The sequence below is a fragment of the Callorhinchus milii genome, unplaced genomic scaffold (assembly GCF_018977255.1).
Source record: "Callorhinchus milii isolate IMCB2004 unplaced genomic scaffold, IMCB_Cmil_1.0 Scaffold2, whole genome shotgun sequence".
Taxonomy (NCBI): Eukaryota; Metazoa; Chordata; class Chondrichthyes; order Chimaeriformes; family Callorhinchidae; genus Callorhinchus; species Callorhinchus milii.
Window position 1 is genome coordinate 109,810,186 of NW_024704743.1, and position 23,948 is coordinate 109,834,133.

At 44.1% G+C, this 23,948-nt stretch overlaps 1 protein-coding gene across 3 annotated transcripts in view; it reads right to left on the minus strand.

Moving 5' to 3' along the window:
• The window catches only part of tsnare1 (T-SNARE Domain Containing 1), a 190,029-nt gene that overhangs the window by 86,633 nt on the left and 79,448 nt on the right, over nt 1-23,948 (minus strand). For all 3 annotated transcript variants that reach the window (XR_006084846.1, XM_042332044.1, XM_007896759.1), the window contains exon 4: nt 18,746-18,815. Coding sequence is in view for 2 of the 3 variants with exons in the window: in XM_042332044.1 (XP_042187978.1) it covers nt 18,746-18,815 (70 nt within the window). In the remaining variant the exon portion in view is untranslated. The remainder of the gene's footprint in view (nt 1-18,745; nt 18,816-23,948) is intronic.

Consider the following 23,948-nt stretch of genomic DNA (forward strand, 5'->3'; position numbering starts at 1 on the left):
GGAATGAGCAGCAGACCAGAGTTGGAGAAGCAGAGGGCATGGTCATAGAACAGGGCTGAAGGAGGTGGCAGAGAGGGGCTACATTCCTCTAGAAAGAGAGAGAGCTTGCATTGTTATAGTGCCATATGTCAAAAGATAATTCACGTTGAATGTAGCAATTGAATTTGGAAGAATTCAAATCAGCTATGGTTCTACCCACAGCTGATTGAGAATGTACATTGGAAAGTACATTAAAGTTAGATAATTATTTAGGGAGGACAAGTTTGCAGGGCTACGGGGAGAGCGCAGGGGAGTGGGATTGAATTGGATAGCTCTTTTCAAAGAGTCAGCCAGACATGATAGGCCTTCTGTGCTGTATAATTCTATGGTTATGATTCTATGATTTTACTGCCTGTTCTTGGATGGACGTTAAAGACCCCAAGACTATTCAGAAAGAAGCAGGAGNTTTTTTCCAGGGTCCTGGCCTGCAATTCTCCAAATTAATCGTTCATTCAATTCATAGTTGTTTTTGGATCTTTGCTTTGTGCAAAATGGCTGCTGTGTCTTGCTACAAAAAAAATCACTATTACACTTCACAATAATTATTACACTTCACTATAATTAACTTTAAGACTTTCTTAGGACAGGACACTTGCAAGCAAGCAAGATTTTTTTCTTGTAGCCTCACACGTACAGTGTCCGACTCCAAGAGGTAGTCGGGAGGGAAGGAGAGCGATGTTGACATATACTGTCCATGGTAAACTCTAATTATTCTGCTTCCTTCACGCTGTGTACTCTGTTGGCAAATAATGATAGATGGCAACTTGCAAATCAAGTTCATGAGGTAGAGGGTAATTTTATTTCAATAAATTGAATCACTGAAGTTGATTAAAGATGGTAGACTGGGGAATAACAGTCTTGCTCCATCCTATTGTACTTCTTAACATAATTATATATATTAATACGACCCGAATTCTCAGTTTACCGTCAAAATTTCCCTTGGCAGTCTGCAATGTAATTAAAATCAAATGTCCAAGGTAACTGGTGCTTCTGCTGGTGATTAACCACCTTAATCTGCTGGATACTGATGTGAAACTACACATTACTACAGAAATCAGAAACACTGACATTTTCAGCAAGGACGGAAACATTTTGGCCCATCGTATCTGTGCCACTGATACCTGTTTTTCTAAGTCATCCTTTCTTTCTCCTTAATCCTTCTTTCCAGCTCTCTTCACCCCCTACCACTCGTCCCTCAATATATTTACCAGCTGGGTGCCTATTCAGTTACTTTTTGAAAGATTTGAAAGACAGGTGCCAGCTGAGTAGCACTCTCGCCTTCTGAGCGAAAGGTTGTTGGTTCAAGACTTACATTAAGGCTGACAATTCAGTACAGCAGTGGGGGACGTGCATCATTATCAAACGTTGAAGGTCCTGCAGCACTTTTGGAAAAGATAAGGGAGTTTCTCCTTGTGTTCTGTCCATCAAATGATCAATTTTCACAAAAGATGAGTTCTTAAAGGGTCGGCCTGAGATACGTACCTGCAGATTCACTATTTACATATCCAGTTGCGAATCTCTATGAAAGATTATGAAAGGCGTTTGTATGTGTAAAGTGCTCTGAGGCGCTACCATACGTGGAGGGTGTTATATAAGTGCAAGCTGTTGTTGTATGTGGCATGTCGTCTGGTTTGGATACTCTTAAGCATGGTGATGGGTTTGTGCACGTGTCAGACACCCAGGTGACCAAACAAAAGAGGGTTGTTGAAGCGTGGAATTTATTACCACAAGCAGCTGTTGAGACTGGATGAATAAAATAATAATCCTTGCATTTGATAAAATGCCTTTTACGTTTGGAAGACATCTCAAAAAGCTTCACTGGATTTACTGTAAAGTGCAGTGACTTTGCATTTTATAGGCAAACCCTGCAGCAAATTTGCATGCAGCAATGTCCTAACCGTGAAATGAATGACCAATTTTTTCTTGCATTGATTGATTATTATCTGTCTCAGTTAGTGGTCTCACTTCTAGACACAACAGGTTGTTGATTCAAGCCCCTTGCTGAGGGTGATAATCCAGAACAGCAGTGGGGGAGCACTTCACTGCCAGATACATCATCATTCGGTTGAAATGTTGCACTGGGTTCTTGTCTCTCTCTCTCTTTCAAGTTAAAATGAAAGATCCTGTGACACTATTTGACAATATGAGAAGGGAGTTTCTCCTGATTGGCCCCAGATTATTTGGTCACGGGGTGTTTTGTGAGACCGGGCTAGCGCAAAATGAGTTTGCTTCCAAAATCAATCAATGCATCTGCGAGTAATTCCTTGTGAGGCCCCCCACCCCCAACCAGATGACAATACAAAATTTCTCCCTTTCTTGAACTGCAATTGTGTCCCAGTTAAAGCAACGGGATTAGTGCCCGCACACAATAGCCCACGCAGGCAGACAAAATACAAAGAATTGCAAGCAATTATTCCAGTTTACAAAGACGCTGCGCCTCATTAATAGGACACGCGTCCCAAAGGAAAAACTCAACACATCAGCAGACACCACTGGGTCCATTATCAAAGGCAATTCAATTCATTTAATAATCTGCGCCCAAGCGAAGAGAGAGAAAAAAAAGCTTTTATTTTACACTACGCCCTGTATCACTGCAATTCACTAAAAGTTGACTGTTGGCTAAAATTATGTGGATCTCCATTTTCATGTTAATTATAAAAGATCTTGAATTATCCCTGGTATTTGAATGGTGTGGTATTGTTCCAAAAACAATCTTGGTTTTTACTCAATTAAAAATAACTTTAATTAGTTTTTTTTGTCTCCCAACAGCATAAGCTGCACAATCATATTTGCATTTCATCTTTTGTTCTCTTTCTCACCTCTCGTTTTATCCTCTGTTCTCTGCTGCAATGAGGAAGTGGCTCAGTACAGGGACATAAATTCATCACATGAGCAACTATTTTCCACCCGTCTTCAATCCCCATCTTCACCACTATCAGCGACATTGAGCCCATAGTTCAGGCTGACGCTCCTAGCTCAGCGCTGGTCTCAGGGTGGGGGAAGCGCTGTGTTATCAGAGGTGCTGCCCTTCAGATAAGAAATTAAGATGAACTCCTGTCTACCTGTGGCTGATAAAATTGTGAGTGGCTGCTTTGTGGTACATACCATACCAAGACTGGCTGCCACGGTTGCTTACAAATATACAGTCACTAGACTGAACAGTCTTTACTGTAAAGTGGTTCTACGTGGTGGGCATTATAGCAAATAGAAAGATTATTATTGTTCCCTTCAACATGCCAGTCAGTGCTCAAAGTGTGAGCTGTATCCCGCAGGATGCCCACTTGAGTCAGATATGCACTGGAGTGAGAATCTGTCAAGGCTAGACACTGAGGTGGAGGTATTGTGAAAGAATAGGATCAAATGGGCCAAAGAACCTTTTCCTCCAAACCTCTCTTGTGGTCTGCTAATCGCTAAAAGCACCAATCTTATGCTACAAATTTGTTTGCCTTGCGTTGCTCTTACGTACATTGTACCTTTCTCGAATTTCTTTACAATGGCAAAGGAGGCAGAGTAGTGGAGAGGAGATTTTAATGGACACAACATAAATTTTGATGGCAGGGAGAGAATGAGTCAGGCAAAGGAATTTTGAGAGAGTTCCAAAGAGAAGGGTGAACGGTGAGTAACGGGAGTGAGGAACAAGTGGTGGACTAGAATCGGAAGAGTGGAGGGTATTGATATGAGAGGCATGGAGAAGATTGCAGTGGAAGCGAGGAGCGAATCTGTGAAGGTCGAGACCAGGATCTTTATAATGGGATCTCCCATTGGAGGCAGTGATCAGGGAAAAGTAGGACAAAGCTCTACACGAGAGGATAAACATGTGCCTTTCATTTCATGTCTGTTTGTGCTGTCCTGAATCCTAACTGCGGCAGTCAAAAAATTATTCGATAAAAGGTCACGCTCTGCACCTCCCTGAGGACGCTCAGACACAAAGTGTAGATTTTTACAATTTTTTTTTCTTGCATGCATTTAAATGCCTTGTTGCACCTAAAACCCCACATGACATGCACACTTCATACACATTCAAGAAAATCTGAACTGCTACCTACACCCCTCCCCCTTTTGAAGAAAGGCAGCCTCTGGGTGATCGAGCAACACCAGGACAGAGGCAGGCAGCCCTTAGCCCTCCGGAAACTCACTGCCACAGCGAGATACAACTATGGTCAATGCAGCCATTGTTTGATGGTTAGCGCAATGGATGAACATGAATGTAAATATTGCTGACCCCTGTTTCCCTGTTACAAGCTGTTTATTGCATGAATCCAGTGTCCTAGCCTCAGTCGCACTTCCAGCTGTTGATAGCCTGGCGGTCTCAGACGCTAACCTCCGTGGAGGGCGCTATATAAGTCAAGTTGTTGTTGGTCTGCCTACAAATACACAGTCACTACACTTTATAGTAATATCAAATGCAAAGTTTATTATTATTATTATTACTGACCGTCCCTCTGTGCAAAGAAATATTTCCTGGTGCCTGTCCATAACTTGCTCTTCCTAACCCTGACTCCTGTAGCATATCTGATAGTGTCCATATAGTCACTCTCCCATCTGAGCTTACTCGGTCGATCCTCAAAGCTGATTCCTCCAGCATTGAGAACAATAATTTGCACCTTTCACATAGAAGAACTTCCCTTCTGTGTGAAAGTCTCTTCTCTTCCAGTTGAAAGTCAACAAGGCCGAGGCATTCCTAATTGGTTCCCTTCAGCGCTGCCACACCTCAGGCACTGGCAGCATCACCATCCATAGATGCACACTCCACCTCACTGAGCCGGTCCAGAATCTTGGCATCCTGTTTGCCCCTCAACTGTCCTTTCTAACCCACATCTGTGCCATGATCCGCTCTGCTTTCCCCCACCTCCACCACTGCCTCACTCCTCAGACCGCTGAATCCCTCATCCATGCATTTATTGCATCCAAGCTCGACTACGCCAGCTCCCTGTTTGTCAGCCTTTCCAACTCTTCCCTTTACAAGCTGCAGATCATCCAGAACTCTGCAGCCCATGTCCTCTCCCCTGCCAGGCTCCGTGACCCTATCACCTCCACCCTCATTCGGCTCCACTGGTTCCCCATCCTCCAGAAGTGTTCAAAATCCTCATCCTTGCCTTCAAGGCCATTCACGGTCTTGCTCCTTCCTCTGTGACCTGATAACCTCATATCAACCTGTCTGCTCCCTCTGCTCAGCAGGCTCCGACCTGCTCCATGTCCCCCGCCCGGCCCGCCCCATCATCGTTGTCGGGCCTTCAGCCTCTTTGCCCGTAACCTTTGGAACTTGATCCCACAAACCCTTTGCCTTGCTCCCCTGCTTGGGTTCAAAACCCTGATTGTCCAGCACCTTGCGACTTCCTCCTGACATAAAATGCAATTTGTTGTTGTTATAAAGAGCTTAAGAGAGAATAAGGCGGTCAAAGATTTTCAGATGGGTTTTTGGAGTGGAGAATGAGGGTGAGGATGTGAGGCACAGGGATTTTGGACGAGGGATCCACAGCCTGGGGAGGGAACATGATAGAAAGCTCGCCCACTGATGGTGGGGTGGGAGAAGGGGTGAGGGACATGAAGCAGCCTAGAGTTGGAGTGAATGGAGTAGGCCCGGGGAAGGCTGTGCGGGGAAGGGGTTAAAGAAGAGATCGCAGTGATGGGGATGGGGCAAAGACAGGGCTCTTATAAAGTCAATCTGCTAGGACATAAGGGAGCCATCTACGTTTGGAAGCAAATGAAAGTTAATCTCATTACTCTCTTCTGCACTCTTCTAACGAGATCCTGGACAGCAACCGAGCATCAAAGTGTCCAAAATCGAAAACCTCATTGAAACAGCTGCAAATGTTGTCTCAAGTACAAGGATTAATGATTATTTATACATATTCTTATTTCAGATTTCCAATATTGTCTGTTTTTGTTTTTGCTCCAGTGCCTGACTTGCTTCAATGTTTCAGGCTATTTTCCAGAAGATTAGAGGCCCACAAAACTCCAGTGGGAATATCAGATGTTTTCTATTCCCAGCACACACCTACTGGCAGCCGCCAATAACAAACTGACCAGTTTAGCATCACACAAAAACTCAACAGATCCTTAATCCGCACTCCTACAATGCACTGAACACTACTGATACCGACCTGACTCCCTATCTCTGCTTAACACATTGGCTCCATTTCGTACGTTCCTTTCATTTCCTTTGAAAACTAACAGGGAATTTTGCTGCAGCGTTCTTGCTAAACTGGGAGCTTGCTAATGCTAGCAAATGTAGTGCTATTAATACGGAAAATCCTTTAGCCCCCCATTGCCCCCTATAGTACGAGGCTACAGATGGGGGAGGGAGAGAAGTTCTTGACACATGCAGAATCTGAAACACCGTGCTTAATAGTATCCAAACCAATCGCTACTGAGCTCCCAACAATACATTGAAATGTACCCTTTGTTCGTAATGGGGAGCGCACTGTCTCTCTCTCTCTTTCTCCTGTTGGAGGGACGCGTGCCCTTCTCATTGAATCCTGTAAAATGTTAGACGCAGGTCAATTCTGCTCTGTACCCTCTGTGCAGGAAATCTTTGGGAGCAACCCCCCCACCCATTCTGTGCGCCTGTTGGAAGAAATAGGCTGTACGTAGGATTAATTACGAGACGGTCAGAACAGCCTTCTAAGTGATTTAAATGAAGAGTTAATTAAAGATTGTCTCCATGTGCTATTCAACGCTACTATCCTCCCTGTGACTTATTGTATCTGTCACTGGTGTAATTGTGCTTTCATCGCTGCTGCGAAAAATTTAAAATGGATATCTTGTCACACCAATTATCAACTTTCCCTGCAATTCTCAAATATACAGGTTCTGAATGCTCATTACACAAACACTGAAAAATACAGCATTTAAATCTATTACTGTGCTGCGTAGATAATTACAGGACTTTGTTAAATTTAACATAAAAGGTTTTGAGTCCTGTTCCAGAGTAAACCAAGGGTAAATACATCTTCTTCAACTTAACATTTCAGATGATTGTGGAAAGCCAGTTATCCATACTGATTGAGACCAGTCTCAATGTGGACAGTGAGTGATCACATAAAATATAAATTGTATACAGTGCTAATCAAAAGCTTCTTTCATCAGTACTTAACACTACCTCTATATTACCACATTGTGCCAGCCCTTCTTTTCCTCTCTGCTAGTCTCTGTTGTTATCTTTGATTCTTTCTCAGATTTTCTGTCCCTTCCTCTTTCTTTTTTTCTCTCTGAGTCCCTTTCTCGCTCAGAGTTCTGTTTGTCTCTCTGGAGGATCTTTCTCTCTCCGAGTCTCCAACTTTCTATTTTGGAAAAAGTCTTAAATTGGGAGCTGATTTTTTCCCAGCGCTTAAAAAGACCATCAAGAAAACCAGGCTTGCAAATTATACCTGAATTGAGGAATGTTCCAAATCTTAACTTTTGAGACCTTTTTCATAACATGAATCAATAATAACCTTTGCATTTGAGACAGCGCACATAACTTCAAATACCTTTAGACTAATTATTGTAAAGTGCAGTGACTGTGTATTTGCAGGTTACGCGGTAGTCAGTTTGTGCCCAGCAAAACCCCACTAACAGCCAAAAAGTGAATGACCAGTTTTATCTGGAGGATTGTTGGCCAGGACACCAGGAGTAGCTACCTTCTCTTTTCAAATAGTGTCACAGGATCTTTAATATCCATGTGAACAAGCAGATTGGATCTAGGTTTAACGTCCAAAGGATGGCACCTCCAACTATACAGCTCTACCGCCCTGTTCCCCTCCCTACCGATACAATTTAAGAACATGAGTAATTTCAGACCCCTTAACTTAACCGTGTAATACACACATATCTGAGAACACTCAGTAGAAAAAAGTCATTCAATTACTTTGCTTTGCATCTTGCTAATGAAATGCTCCACAAGGCTGAGACAAGAGGGTCATAGGGAGCAGTGAACCTGCAATGCTGACATGTAAATTATACAAATAAATCAGGCAATGGCAAATGGAAAAAGTCTACAAATTAATAATTCTTTCATTTGATATAGCACCTTTCACATTAGGACGTCTCAAAGCGCTTCATAGGATTTAATGTAACGTGTGGTAAATGAAGCAGCTAATTTGTACACAGCAATGTCCCCCAAACAGCCAAAGAGGCATTTTACTTGGCGATCACCCACAAATGCAGTCACTGCACTTTACAGTATATCTTATGATGCACTTTGGAACGTCCTCCCAATGTGAAAGACGCTATACCAAATGCAAGGATTATTATTATTATTATATGTTATTATAATAATGTTTCATCCGAAAAATCCTCCAAAAATACAGCACACCCTTAGCACTTATTGGAGTGTCAGCCTAGAATATATAAATTCAAAGTTATGATGTGGGGTCTTGAACCCATGACAGTGCTCCTGACCGAGCCAGGCTGACACCTTAACACAAAAGAGGAAGTCTGGATGGAAGATAAATTAGCCTTGTTTTCTGCTCCGCTGCTCACTCCCCCTGACAGAATGACTGTCACAGAAAAAGTTAACACTGACAAGGGCTAGTGTAAGCTGCAGTCAGGGATGACTTTATATAGTCGCACGTTCATTGCTCTCTGTGTCAAGTAATTAAATATGAACTGTCTGTTCATTGTCCCTCATCTGAGCTTCAGTCCATGTCCACAGGACGTCAATTTTTTTTACCATGTAAAGCATGACAGGTTTCAGTTTATCTATAGCCTTTACGTTGTTGAGGCAGTGAGAGAAGAGTTACTGGGATGATCACGAACGTTAGAGGAATGAGCTATGAGCAACAATTTAGATAAGCTGGGGCTCTTCACTCTTGAAAGTAGACATTTCAGACAGGACCTTTTAATAATCCCCTCAACAAAAAAATTATAACAATAATAATTTGGTCACTTAATTCACGACTGTTTGTGGGACACTGCTGTGCCATATTTCGCCTGCAAATATAGAGTCCATTCACTTGACAGAATATTCTGCAAAGCGCTTTGAGACGTCTCAAAAACATGATAAAGCGCTATATGAAATTCAAGGATTATTATTATTAAATATTATTATTATACTAGAGATTGATAACATTTTAAACGGGTCTGAGAAACTAAACCCAGAACAATAGTTTTGGATGCACCAAAAGTAGAACAAGATGACATTGGTTTAGAGTTGTAAATTTCACAATTATACACTAGATTCATATAAAAAGAACACAGCTTGATGCTGTGATGGGAAGATGGGAAGAAGGATATTCTGAAAAAATGACATCAAATGGGCCAAAGAGCCTCTTCATCTGAACCAATCTTGTGATCTTATGAATACAATCTCCATGAGCGTTCTGTATTGATGTGTGTGTGTGTGTATTTCTATATCTGTGATTATTTTTATTGTAACATTATTAAGTGTGTATTTGTGTCTTGATATGCATCTTTCATTGTATACCTATTTATGTATATCTATGCGGGTTTATGCGCGTATAATATTTGTATATAACGCTTGCATTTGATATAGCACTTATAACGTAAAAATGTCAAAAAGACCTTTACTAATAAATTCAAGTGCAGTCACTGTATTTATAGGCAAACACAGAGACAAATTTGTGCACAGCAACATCCCACAAACAGCCATGATGTCTATCTGGGGGACTTTTGGCCAGGACACTGGGAGAAACTTCCTTCTGATTCCCAATATTGGGGCAGAATCTGGAATTCCCCCAAATAAAATTGGCTATTCACTTCACAATGTTTACAGGTCATTGCTATGTGTAAATTGGCGTCCGCATTTGCCTCCAAACCACAGTCACTACACTTTACAGTGAATCCAGTGAAGCCCTCTTGAGACATCTCCCTGATGTGAAAGGCGCTGTATCAAATCAAAAGATTGTTATTATTGCCAAGTTTCCTCTTAATAATGTTGCTTCAACCACAGTTTCACCCACCCAGTTTCATACAGAGTCAATTCACTTTACAGTTCATTCTATGAAGCGCTTTGAGACGTCTCAACGATGTGATAAGCCATAATATCAAATGCAAGGATTATTATTGTATTATAAACTTCCGGCATTGCGGTCCACATTCTCACCACCCTTTAGGAGAAAATCCTCCTCTTCTGTTCATGGCTACTACTGACTCTCTTATGCCCCTTCTTTTTGACTTGCCAACAAGTTGTAAAGTTTTATACAAAATAACTTCAGCACACAAGTTGCAAATGAGGATCAACTGTACTGTGCCATTAAAAGAGTTGGGAGAGAACATTACTTTAATAATATTTTAATGGTTCAGACAAGTGAGATGATGATTAAATGGGCAAAAGCAGTATCTTCCAGAAGATACTGTGACAAGAAATGAGCGGTCAGAGGAAGGTTATAGTATTGGTTTGGGGAAGCTGTCACATTTGCATAGCAAGAGTTGCCCTTTGGAGCCTTGTGACAATCTTGTCAGAGTAGCAGAAGGAGAGCTTGGCATGGGGTCTGAGCTAGTGCACGCTTAACCTCGAGGGCTGGACCCTGTCATCAGGAGGGAGCAAGATCTCACAAAACTCCCATTGCGAGACACAGACACACACCGATATTCACACACACATTCCTTCCGACCCTCATTCCTTCCCTCACACTAACACATAAACACACACACATTCACACTCCCTCATGAATACACTCACGTTCACTCACTTACATTTATAAATACACACTATAACGACTGGAAAAATGCTTCCAAATTAAGAATGAATGTAAGAATACTCTAAGTTTGGGCACAATCTTAAATTCTATGACAACCCTCCGACAGGTTAAGTAAGGTCTCGAGGGGTATCAGGCCTCAGACCCCAGTGAACCTGAGCCTGCATTTGTTGTCAGCGATCTGGGAGCGTGGGATTTGTGTGGATTCTGATGTGGTGTTCGTTCAATGACAACAAAACTTGGAGGCTGATGTTTTTTTATTGACTTTTCCTCAAATCCAGCTGCCTTCTTTTTTTAACCAAATCTCCCCCAACTGTTCATCAGCATGAGAATTGAACCCCTAAAAATAACCAGCATTTTATTGAGCAGACAAAAGCTGACTTTAAGTAGGTCTGGCTTGTCCTTGTAACCTTCACATGCACCCCTGTAAGTTTACACAGGTTTCCTTTGGAAGGAGCTAATTGACACAACATTAATTGCTTTTGCTGGGAATAGTTTCCCCGTTCGCAATTGCATCTATGAAGCGTAATCTCACATCAAATACAAATTCTGTATCAATCATCTCGTGTTCACTTTTGCTCCCAGAAGGGAGGGAGGGAGGGTTGGGGGAGGGAGGCTGCCACTGGGAAATGGAGGAAGATTTTCTCACTCAGGGGCATTTGAAGGTTACAGAAGCCTTGGTAAAGTTCCTTTTAATTCAATTCCTTCAGCGTTTACCTCAGTCCCAGATGAAGAAACCCTACAGCACAGTAACAGCAACATAGAAATTTACAGCTCCGAAACAAACCATTCAGTCCATCGTGTCTGTGACACCTGTTTTTCTACATGAACCTTTTCACAACCTAGACTTGAGTTCAAAGCCCCGGTGTAGAGCTTAAATCCACAACCACTGCCTCAGACTTGAGAGTATCTGGGTTGCAAGGGGTGGTGGGGGGGGGCAGGGTCTTGGAGCGCTTAACAATGGCAGAGCTTGATGCCAAGCAGGGGAAATGGAGGAGGTGACCATAGGCACGGTCAAAGAGTAATGTCATCAAGTGACACATAGATAGGCAGGCAGGCAGACAGATAGATACAGACAGAAGAATTGAGGCAGAGATTGGGGGGGGGGGGGGTGACAGGATTACACTACTTAACAGTATTATGACCAACTTCTGTTTTGTTGTTCCCTTTCTTCTGGCCGCTTGGATATTTGTGCAGAGACACTGAACCCTCAGGACATTAATGAGAGGACAAGTGGCAAGTGGAGAAGCTATCGTGTTTGACAGTGCCAGATAAACATCACCGGTGATGGAATCATTAGCAAAATGAACTGCGGATGCTCTGGCCATCCTGTCCTTTCAACTCTCTGCGGCTCATCTGCCTCTTATAATTGTCAGGCCCGCTAACTTTGCCGCAAAGTGCCTCCCTCTAGTCAGTGGCACCTCTGCCAGATAATATTCCACATCTCAGAACTCCTTTGAATGGACTCATCACAGTGATAATAATACTAATAATCCTTGTGCTTGATACAGCAGCTTGTCATGTCGAAATGTCTCAAAGCACTTCCAAAGTAGGCCAATGCAGCAGCCAATTTGTGCGGGAGAATTGTCCCAGAAAGAGCTGTAATGTGAATGATCAATTTTATCTGGAGGTTGGAAGGTTGGATTGTTGGCCAGGACAGTGAGAGAAACTCCCTTTCTCTTTGTGGGACATTGCTGTGTGAAAATTGGCTGCTGCAGTTGACTACACAACGTGCTGCACTTTATGCTAAATCCGTGAAGCATTTTGAGATCCCCTCCCAAGGTGAAAGGTATTTTATCAAATGAAAAGATTATTATTATTATTACAGGATTCCAACCTCTTTGCACACTGTGTTGTTACTGTGCCTGCCTCCAATTCTGACTAGCTTCAGCTGAGGGGAAAGTATCAAGCTTTAGCGAAATCCAAGGTTATCCCAGGGAGGAAAGTAGCGAGTTTTGAAACATGGGAAATGACAGACAAGGGCAAGGGTGGAGAAATGCTTTGGCTTCCCGGCAGGAGGTAGGGCCCCGGCCACAGATAGCTCCTGCAGCATTAGAGGAAGTGTCATGAAATGTTTTATTCATCGGCGGGAATGAGTGGGAACTGGATACATCACAGTAATTAAGCATGTAATACCACAGCGCTGTGCTGGGTAGTAAACCCACAAGAGTCGTGTGTCAGTGCAATTATCTTGGCACCGTCGGCATGATTTATGAAACACCCTGGGCCTCTGTGTCTGTCTACTGTGACTGGGTGAAGGGGGACAGTCATACGCTGGGACTGATTTCTGTTCTGCAAAATGTCAAAGCAGATGCTACACTGGTACAGAGGTACCGTCCTTTGAATGAGATATTTAGTTTGACATTAAAGATCCCATGGCACGAATCGAAAAGAGGAATTTCTCCCAGTGTCCTGGCCAAGAATCCCCCAGGATAAAATTGGTCATTCATTTCTTGGTTGTTTGTGAGTCACTGCTGTTTACAATTAGCTGTTCTGTTCATCTACAAAATACACAGTCATTGATCTATTAACAGAGCATTTCAGAATTTGCCAAATTCTTAAAAACAGCCTTAATTCTGAAGCCATTTTTTTCTGTACCTTTTTTTCTGAGAACTAAAGAAGATTAGCTTGATCTGAAATGTTATCCAGGGTCAATCTAAATCCAAGTTGAATTTCTCCCTCCATTATGCCTCGAGGTAAAAATATAATTATTATAATAATGATCCTTGCATGGCTGTTTGTGGGACATTGCTGTGTGCAAATGGCTGCCATATTTCACTGCCAAAATACACAGTCACTCCACTTTACAATACATCCTGTGATGAACTTTGAGATGTCTCGACGACGTGATAAGGCACTATATCAAATGCAAGGATTATTTATTATTACTGCATTTTACACAGTGTCAGGAGTAATAGTATAAAATGCGGTGACTTTGTATTTTGTATTTTTGTAATGCAACAGCCAATCTTGCACAGTAATAGCCCATAAATTGCCATGAAATGAATGACAGGGAGATTGTTTGCCAAGCCACTGGAGGAAACTTGGTTTGCTTTTCAAGTAGTGCCATGGGATCTTTAACATCCACCTGAACCGGCAGATACCTCGATCAGTGCAGCAATGCCCCAAGCCCTGGATTGGAGTATGAGTCTAGACTACATGCATCCCTGACACGGGGCTTGAATGTACAACCTTTTGACTCAGAGGTGAGAGAGCTATCCACTGAGCCAGGGTGACAAATGAACTATTTACCTTGCCAGGAATTTTACCGATCACATTCTGTTAAATAAAGACAAAAGCAAAAAAACACACACACACGCACACATACATATACGTTCAACTGAGGAGCTTCATTAAATAATTCTTCAGTGCACTGGCAGGCACCTGAAACAAAGCCTGTGAATCACCATGTGAATCACAATGACAACACAGGCAGAACAAATGCAACAGAACCGAAGGATGCTTTGGCTAAGTGGCTCCAGTGTTTGGAGGCTTGACACCAATTAACTGGCAAGAGTGAAAAGTATTTCCCCACATTTTCCAATGTGCAAAGGCTGCTCAGACTAATAAGTGTCTTGGTCCCAGGGTATTCAAACATCATTAAATTCGATAAAAACATTTTTAAACGATATCACATACAGAGCAATGTTATTTCGCTGCAACTTGTGGAAATTAATCTTGCAAATGATTACACCAGGAAGGTAATCGTTAATTTGTTTTCTTTTCACCGTTAAAAAATAAGAGTGGAGGTTAGAAGGTGGTGACTGGGATAAATAAAATCCCAACTCACCTTGTAATAAGATGGCTTCACCGCTAATGTGCTGTGCTTCCTGAGCTAAAAAAAACATAAAACACAAGTCACACCACTTTACAGTATATCCTGTGAAGTGCTTTGGGACGTCCTCCTGACCCGAAAGGCTTTGTACCAAATGTAAGCATTCTTATTATGATTATTAAACATTAATGGCTGACGCCCGAATTATCAGGCCTCCACTGATGTCACTTCTTGTTTGCTGCATAAGCGCAGTAAGAAGGAAGTGACATTGACGGCGACCTAAAAACCCGTAAGTCGGCCATTTTTAGCTTGAGAGATGATCAACTGCACGCTGCCTCAGTCAATGGGATTTGTCTCGTCCCTGCTGTAAACAGTTCAGTGCTGTATTGAACCTTCTTGTTATCATGGGAACCGCACCATGTATAGAGAAACAATTTTCACCGCACCCGAGAATGTTTGCTGCCTCCCTTCTAAACAGCTTAATCAATTCGGCAGCAAGTAGCTTCTGGGATACATCCTCGCAAGCCTCTGTGTGAAGGAAATATGTTCTGGATTCAAATAAAATCATCTTGGCTCTACTTTAAAGATTATGTTGATCTTACTTTGGCTTTGCTGTGCCAGTGCCGTTACTCCTTGAATAAGTGGGGGGAAGCATTAACAGAGGGTGGCAGGCCAACCAGGATTGAACGGAGATGTGGAAATAACAATATTGTGCACATTTGATATTCAGCCTTTCATATCAGGAGATGAATCAAAGCCTTCACAGGATATACTCTAAAGACTGCGTATTTTGCATGGGACATACCCTGCTAACCTAACTCTGGAGAGTATTCGGCCCAGGTTAGCAAGAGGAAGGCTCAGGGACCCCAGGGTGTGTATTGGGGTAACTACTGGAGTTTAACCATCTAACATTGCACAGCTTCAATTGATATTACTGTTGCAAATTTCCTCCTGCTTGTCCAGCTAGGATTACCTTTCTTGTTAGAGCTTTGACTTGCAGGGTTAACAGGAGCCAAGTGAGAAGAATCCCTGCTCCCAGTAACTTGTCTGCCCCTCCAAGTCCTACCAATGAGCCAGCTTGGCTGGTCTGACATCAGCAGTGCCCTGAGGTACTGTAGACCCGTGGGGCTCAGGAACTGGAATATCGAGATCACCACAGACTCAATTCCAGGATTCTGTTGCCAAGCAAATTACCTTGGAGCCAGCTCAGCTTCAAAAGGATAGTGCTTACTTCTCCCACACAATGAGGATAACTAGACTGAGTGAACAATCTGATTTGTGCAGGCCCCAAGAAGGTAACTGCTCTGCTAGGGATCTCGAACAAGAGGATGGATTGGCCTGAAGAACATGCGAGATAGGTGCTCACTCGAAATAAAAACGCCTCGGGTAAAAAATCACTCTATGAGCCCCTTAAACCACCCCCCCACCCCCACCCAAAATAACATTGCAAAGCATCCTTAATCCAGATGGTTTAAAAGATAATTGTACATAACCCATTTATTCCATTCATGAATAATCTGCTGTTTATCACTTAATCCTATGGAGTAATTCCACTGAGATAGTGACGGCAGTATTTTACTGCAACCTGGAACACTGTCTATTTGTCAATTCCCAGAGTCTTGCTCTGAAGATAAGGCCGCTATTAATGGTTCCATTAGTCAATCCCACTAAACTGTGCAGGAATGCATTCAATTTAATATAAAATGCCAATCCACCTTGGATGATCCTTGCAGTTTAGGGCATTTTCCAGCAACTCAGATAGTTGTTGAGATTGCTCGACGGCAAATACTACTGGTCATTTTGTGCACGGTTTCACCTTGGCCAGGTATCTCCTTGGTTTAGCCTGTAGTGCTCTGGGCCACACGGTTCCAGCCCCAAATTGGGGCCTTTAAGCTCCCAGTCCAGGCTGGCACTCCCAGCGCACTCTCGGTGGCGCTGCCCTTCGGATGAGATGTTAAATCAATGTCCCACCTGCCTGTTAAGATGGACTTTGAGCATCCTATTCAAGAAGAGAAGCAAGGGAAGGGGTGAAAGATTGCCAAGGCCCACCTTAAAACGGTCAGAATGGACATTTGTTTGACATTTTATCTAAAGGAGCTGAAAGAGGGCACCTCAAATTTCTCTTCACCTTCTCCTCCTCCTCCCCTGTAAAGTGAAGTGACTGTGTATTTTGCAGGCAAACCAATTTACGCACAGAAAAGTCTTGAATAACAACAACATTGTTGTTTGGGTTTGTTGGTCAAGTCGCAAGGAGAAATTAACTTCTCTTTTTGAATAGCATCAACATATCTTTAACATCCACCTGAGCAAGTAGACGGACCTAGGTTTACCATTTCATCCAAAGGGTTACACCTTCAACAATGCAGTGCTCTCTCCATCACTGTATTGGAGTGTGAGGATAGACTATGTGAGTTCTGAATTCTGACTTGAACCCACAACTTTCTCAGATGTGAGATTGCTACAAACTGAGTCAACCTGACACTTTTCTGAGCCATCACTCTTTATCAGGTCTTGGCAGATTTTTTAACATCAATGCCCTTTCGTCACACCCATCAAGACCTCAAGTGCTGTTCCAGCTCCCTGTTGTCTGAAGTAATAATAATAATAATCCTTGCATTTAATATAACATCTTATCAAGTCATTGAGACGTCTCAAAGCGCTTCACAGAATATATTGTAAAATGAATTGACTGTGTATTTTGTGGGCGAAAGTATAGCTTTCCACACCCTTTAACGTCACTACAGTGAGCACTGTGACCACACTCTGAACACAAGTACAAGGCGTGGTAGAATACAAGACACAAACCTACAAAGTGAGCGCTTGTTCAGATAACAGCAATGACATGGGGGGGAAAAAGTATAAACGTGAATTTCTACATTCTCACATTTGTATCAGCATGCACACTTTTGATCCAATGGGAAACTATCTTTATCGGTGGGATGTCTATGGGAAGGTTCCTATCTGCCACACATAGCCTTGTGAAGCTACATTAATATTAAAAAAATAATTTCTAACTAGGCCCAAGAGGCCAGTCTGTCCCAGCCTATTACTAATTAACAAGCAAGAACATGGAGAATAAAGGGCTTTAGGGAGGAATGCTACAAGCCACCAATTCAATCTTTGTGTTTTAATGGTCGTAGAAGCAGTGTACAAAGGACAGAATAAAAATCAGAGAAGACATTTGGAAGTCAGAGGCCTGAGATGCCACCTAGTCTTAGCATGCGAGCACTATGAGACGCTGTCATAAGTGTCCTGTCCTGATCCCTCCATTCACATTGAATTTAGATACAGTCTGCCGACACTTACTGCTGAGGCTCACATATAAACAATGGCAACTTGGGCAAGGAGCTACTGAAGGGCCAACAGCCCGTGGAACAGCACTCCAGAGAGAAGAGGCTGTGGTCAAGGTGCCCAAAGAGAAAATAATTGAGCAGCATATACAATAAAAAAACATTTATTTTTGCTGATTTGTGAAACTTCACAAAAAACAACCAATATGAATATTTGCTGATTTGTATTGATTTCCACCAACACTACTTACAACTCATTCCTCTAACACCGAGGATCACCCTTGACTCTCTCCTCTACACTGCCTCTAGGGCCCGCTTGGTTTTGCAGTGCTCCAGAGCTGAACGAACAGATCACTGCTCAGCTTGAGCCTAACGTCTGTGAAGATCTTAACTCAACGTGAGGTAGCAAAACTGCCCAACTTCATGTTAGCTCCTGATGTAAAAAGGTGACTGACTCCAGCCAGTCTGGAGAGGACTGGGATGAGCCGGTGATTGCAGAAAAAGAAATCAGACGTTCGTTCAATCTCCATCACTCAATGCCCTCAACCCATTGAGTGGATCTTGCAGAAAATCAAAATAAGTGAATAATAAAGTGACTTTCCCTTTAAGCCAAACCCTACAGAATGGTTCATTCATCCTTATTACGGAGTAATTGCATTCAGTCAGAAGTATCCCGAGTACAATCAGTCTGAATTTGTCATCTTAACAAACCAAACTCGTGCATGTCCCCTATTTCAACCCTCAACCTCGCTCTCTGTGCCCTTGACGGAGAAGCCAAAGCCAGTTTCAAGCTCCACTGTTTATGACGATCTTAAGTTTCTTTCGTTTCTCGCACAGTGCTCCCAGTCCAGTCGGTCACAGAGTGGTGAAATCGATGGCTATTTTGCACCGTGTCCATTATTCACAGGTATATAAAATTACACATCGAGGCCCGAGCACAGCCTCAGACAACGCTATTAGTCTCTTCACAAAAATCTATACGGCAAGGAAAAGTTACTTACAGTCCATCTCTCAACTGCTGAGTGTCACTGGGTGTCCCCAAGGCTGGCAGACTCTTTTCCAGGGAAGTCACTGTGAAGGGAAGGTGGGAGGAAATTAAACCTGAGAAAGAGAGACCAAAGCAAAGGCCAAATAAAGGCTTAAATTTCTTCAGTTTGGTTCAGCCATCAGCAATCTTACCGCTTAGTAAAAGAATCATACGACTTACTTAATAATCCTTGCATTTGATACAGTGCCTTATCACTTTGTAGCATTTCAAAAGTGCTTCATAGAGGATTTCTATAAAATGCAGAGGATCGAATTCAAGATCTTCACCCTCACCTACAAGGCCATTCACGGCCTTGCTCCCTCCTACCTCTCCAACCTACTATCCCCCTACCTACCTGCCCGTACCCTCCGTTCCTCTGGCTCCGGTCTGCTCCACATCCCCCGCCCCAACCGCCCTACCATCGGTGGCCGGGCCTTCAGCCTCTCAGCCCCTAGGCTCTGGAACTCTATCCCCCAGTGCCTTCGCCGCCTCCTCCCTTTCCTCCTTCAAGGCCGGTCTCAAGACCTTTCTCTTTGACCGTGCCTTCAGCTCCCCTCTCGACTCTCTACCCCCTCCTCGCTCCCTCCCTTCCCTCCCCTCACCCTGAGCATTTCCCCCTGCTCGGGTCCTGACCCAACTGTACAGCGCCTTGGGACGTCCTCCCGACGTGAAAGGCGCTCAATAAATGGAATCTTGTTGTTGTTGTAACAGCTCTGCATTTCTCCCGAGCACTGGAGTCCACACAGCAATGTCCTGTAAACAACCATGAATTGAAAAAACATTTTTTTCTCTCTGGGGGAGAAACTTCCTTCTCTCTTCGAAGAGTATCATGGGATCTTTAACATCCATCTGAACAGACGAAAACCTTGATTCAACACTCATCCAAAGTATGAGGGTTCATCAAAATAATAATAATTTGGTCACTCAATCCGTAACTGTTTGTGGGACACTGCTGTGCACAATTGGTTGCCATGTTTTGCCAACAAAATACAGTCAATTCACTTTACAGTATATTCAGTGAAACGCTTTGAGACAACTCGACGGTGTGACAAGGCGCTACATCAAATGCAAGAATTATTATTATGGTATCTCCGTCAGTGAAGTGCTTTCCCCCAGCACTGCACTGGAGCGTCAGCCTCCACAGGGAGCCCAGAGTCCCTGATATGGAGCTTGAACCCACAACCTTCTGACTCAAGAGATGAAAGCGCTATCCATAGCCATAAAATTCCCATGCACAAGTTGAACTCTATCTCATTTAGATAGTCTTTAGCATTTGTGTATGCCAAGATACCAACTGACCCCCAAAAATGCAATCCTTTTGCAAACCTCACTGACTGCTTTATTAGTCGTCCCTCAGTGTTCTGCTTGCCTTTCCTTCTTCCTCTTATCTTTCCCATTGTCAACCTGCGTCTCAACAACATCCCCCGTCCACCCTACTTCTGGGATTTGAATCATTCAGTACAGTGATAATGGGCTAACAGCTCCTTTGATGCTCCTTCATATCCTGGAAAACTTCAATCTGGGGCACTTTGAATTCTCCACGATTCAAAGAAAACAGAAACAATTTCCTTGACCCTTTTGTCACAATCCTTTTGTCGATTTCAAGATCCTCACCCCTATATTCAAGTCCCTGCACTTCTCTCCACCCCCCTACCTCTCTGACCTCCTCTCTCCTCAAAACAGTGCCCGTTGCCTTCGTTCCTCCAGGTCTGGCCTCCTCCTCGTGCCCCGAGTCCTCCGCTCCACCCTCGGCGGACGTGCTTTCAGCCACTATGCCCCGAGGCTCTGGAACTGCCTTCCTCACTCCCTTCGTCTCACTCCCTCCCTTCCCATTTTCAGATCTCTGCTGAAGACCTTTCTTTTCGACTGCACCTTTGGTCACCTTCCCCCCCACCTCCCCCTGGCTCGGCCCCGGGATCCGTTACTGTAAAGCGCTCTGAGACGCTGTCCGGCGTGGAGGGCGCTATATAAATCCAAGTTGTTGTTGTTGCTGTTGTCAAGGAAAGGTCTCTTAATACCTGGAATTACCTTGCTTATTCACCTCTGTGATTTACTCAAGGACAATAATAATAATCATAAGAGCAGAAACGCACTCAGTGCTCCAATCTAAATAGTTAAGGCCTTGCCTTATACAGCTTCCAGTGAGTTGTCCTCATTGCCTACTGTAGATACAATAACAACAAAGCAGCACATTTCACATTGGAAGCCAGACTTCTAATATGCATGATGGGCCCAATGACATTCGGACCTGCAAGAAGTATATATTGAGGGAAGCGCTTTGAGAAGTCTCAAAGCCGTGATAAGGCACTATTTCAAATAATAATAATCCTTGCATTTGATATAGCACTTTTCATGTTGTCTAGACGTCTCAGAGTATACTGTAAAGTGAATTGACTGTATATTTTGTGGACGAAATGCGGCAGCCAACTGTGCACAGCAGCATCCCACAAACAGTTGTGGACTGAGTGACCAAATTATTATTGTTTTTTATTTTGTTTCTTGAGGTATTATTATCAGGTGTGTAGAGTAAGGAAACTTGCCCAAGGTTTCCTGCAAGTATTATTATTATTGTTATGCCGGGGGTCCCACAGCATTATTCTGATCGCTGAGTCTCCTCTCCACGAATCAAGCTAGCAGGAAGAGCAGCTCCCATTTCATGCAGTGACCCCAGTACAGAGAGAATTATAGTGGCCTCTGATCAAATTGTATCTACTTCCAGTCAACAGCAATCAGCAATGCAGTGCCTCCCACCCCCTCACCCCCCCTCAAGTCATAGAGGGAATCATCTCCATCCTACGTCATACCTTGAGAGATTCAGAAGGGGTCAGATGAGAACTGCTATAAAGGCTATACTGTCTTCCTGATCATTTATTCAGTGCTGCATTTCTCCTGACTGTCAGCAGCACTGAAATAACCCCATGGTTATTATTCCAACACCCCCTATAATAATGATTATGGGCTTTTTTTACATGTGATGAGCCTTTGAATGGATCTAACAACATCCTAAATTTGTGCCTGTTGCTAGCATAGTGCAATCTGATTAAAATAGTAATCTTTGCTTTTAATCTCGCACCTTTCACATCAGGAGGACCTCTCAAACAGCTTCACATTTAATACAAAGTGTAGTGTCTGTGCTTTGTATAGTGAATCCAGCAGTCAAATAGCACACAGCAATGCCCAACAAACAGCACAGATGGAGGCCATTCAGCCCATCGTACCTGAAAGAGCCTGTTTAGTCCCATTCCTCAAAAAAACCTTCCCTGGTCCCATCCCTGCTTTCAATTTAACGTCCCATCTTCAACCTCCCTTTCCTTTCCAAGGTCCTGGAATGTGTTGTGCTTCCCAGCTTCACTCCTTCCTCACCCGGTACTACCTATACAAACCCCTCCAATCGAGTTTCCATGCTGCCCACAATAGCCCTGCTCAAAGTGACAAATGACATTCCGTCCATCTGTGATCAGGACTCCCTGTCTCCTCATCCTCCTTAACCTCTCTGCTGCCTTCGATACCATTGACCAATCTATTCTCCTCCACCGCCTCTCCTCTCACCTTAACCTTCAAGGTTCTGTCCTTGAGTGGTTCACACCGTTTCCACCTTGTGTCCACAAACAGCTTCTCCTTCAGCCCCCACACTATCTCGTGCAGCGTTCCTCAGAGCTCTGTCCTTGGCATGTCCATATACATGCTTCCTCTTGGTGACATCATCTGTAGACGTGGGGTCAACTTCCACATGTTTGCGGATGACCCTGATCTCTGTCTCTCTGCCTTCACCCTCAAATCCAGGACAGCTGCTGTCTTGACAGAATGTCTATCAAACATCAAGTCCTGGATGAGAACTAACTTTCTCCAGTTGAATGTCAACAAGACCGAGGCTCTCCTGATTGGCTCCCGCCACCGCCTCCACACCTCAGGCACTGACAGCATCACCATCTATGGTTGCACACTCCACCTTACGGAGTCAGTCTGGAAACTTGGCATCTTGTTTGACTTTCAACTATCCTTTCCACCCCACATCTGCACCATGACCGGCTCTGCCTTCCCCCTTCTGCAATGTCGCCCGGCTGCGCCACTGTCTCACACCGTAGGCTGCTGAGACCCTCATACATGCTTTCATGACATCAAAGCTTGACTATGCAAACTCATTGCTCGTCGGCCTCCCCAACTCCTCGCTCCATAAGCTGCAGATCATCCAGAACTCTGCAGCCCGTGTCCTCTCCCACATGTGGTTCCGTAAACCTATCACCCCATTCTTGCCCAACTCCAATGGCTTCCCATCAACAACAACAACAAGATTCCATTTATAGAGCGCCTTTCACGTCGGGAGGATGTCCCAAGGCGCTGGACAGTTGGGTCAGGACCCGAGCAGGGGGGAGATGGTCAGGGTGAGGGGAGGGAAGGGAGGTAGCGAGGAGGGGGTAGAGAGTCGAGAGGGGAGCTGAAGGCACGGTCAAAGAGAAAGGTCTTGAGACCGGCCTTGAAGGAGGAAAGGAAGGAAGCAAGGCGAAGACACTGGGGGATGGAGTTCCAGAGCCTAGGGGCTGAGAGGCTGAAGGCCTGGCCCCTAGGCCAGGTTGGGGCGGGGGATGTGGAGCAGACCAGAGCCAGAGGAACGGAGGGTACGGGCAGGCAGGTAGGGGGATAGTAGGTCGGAGAGGTAGGAGGGAGCAAGGCCGTGAATGGCCTTGTAGGTGAGGATGAGGATCTTGAATTCGATCCTCTGAGGGATGGGAAGCCAGTGGAGGCGAGCGAGGGTGGGAGTGATGTGGTCGTGAGGGATACAGAGGATACAGTTCAAGATCCTGGTCTTCACCTTCAAAGCCCTCCACGGTCTTGCTCCCCCTTACCTCTGCGACCTCCTAACCCCCTACCATCCTGTTCACTCCCTCCGCTCAGCGGGCTCCAGCCTGCATCACATCCCCCACCTCGCGCACACCACTATTGGCGGGCGGGCCTTCCACCACTCTGCCCCCACCGTCTGGAACTCCCTTACCACCTTTAAGACCCATCTCAAGATCCTCCTCTTCAACTGTGCTTTCAATCGTCCTGCTTCCCCCAGCTCGACCTGCCCTCCACCCTCCCACACCTCGACCCCCAGCTTCAGTCCGTAACTCTGTCTGTCAAGCGTCTTGGGACATCCTCCCGATGTGAAAGACGCTTTTCAAATGTAATTTTGTTGT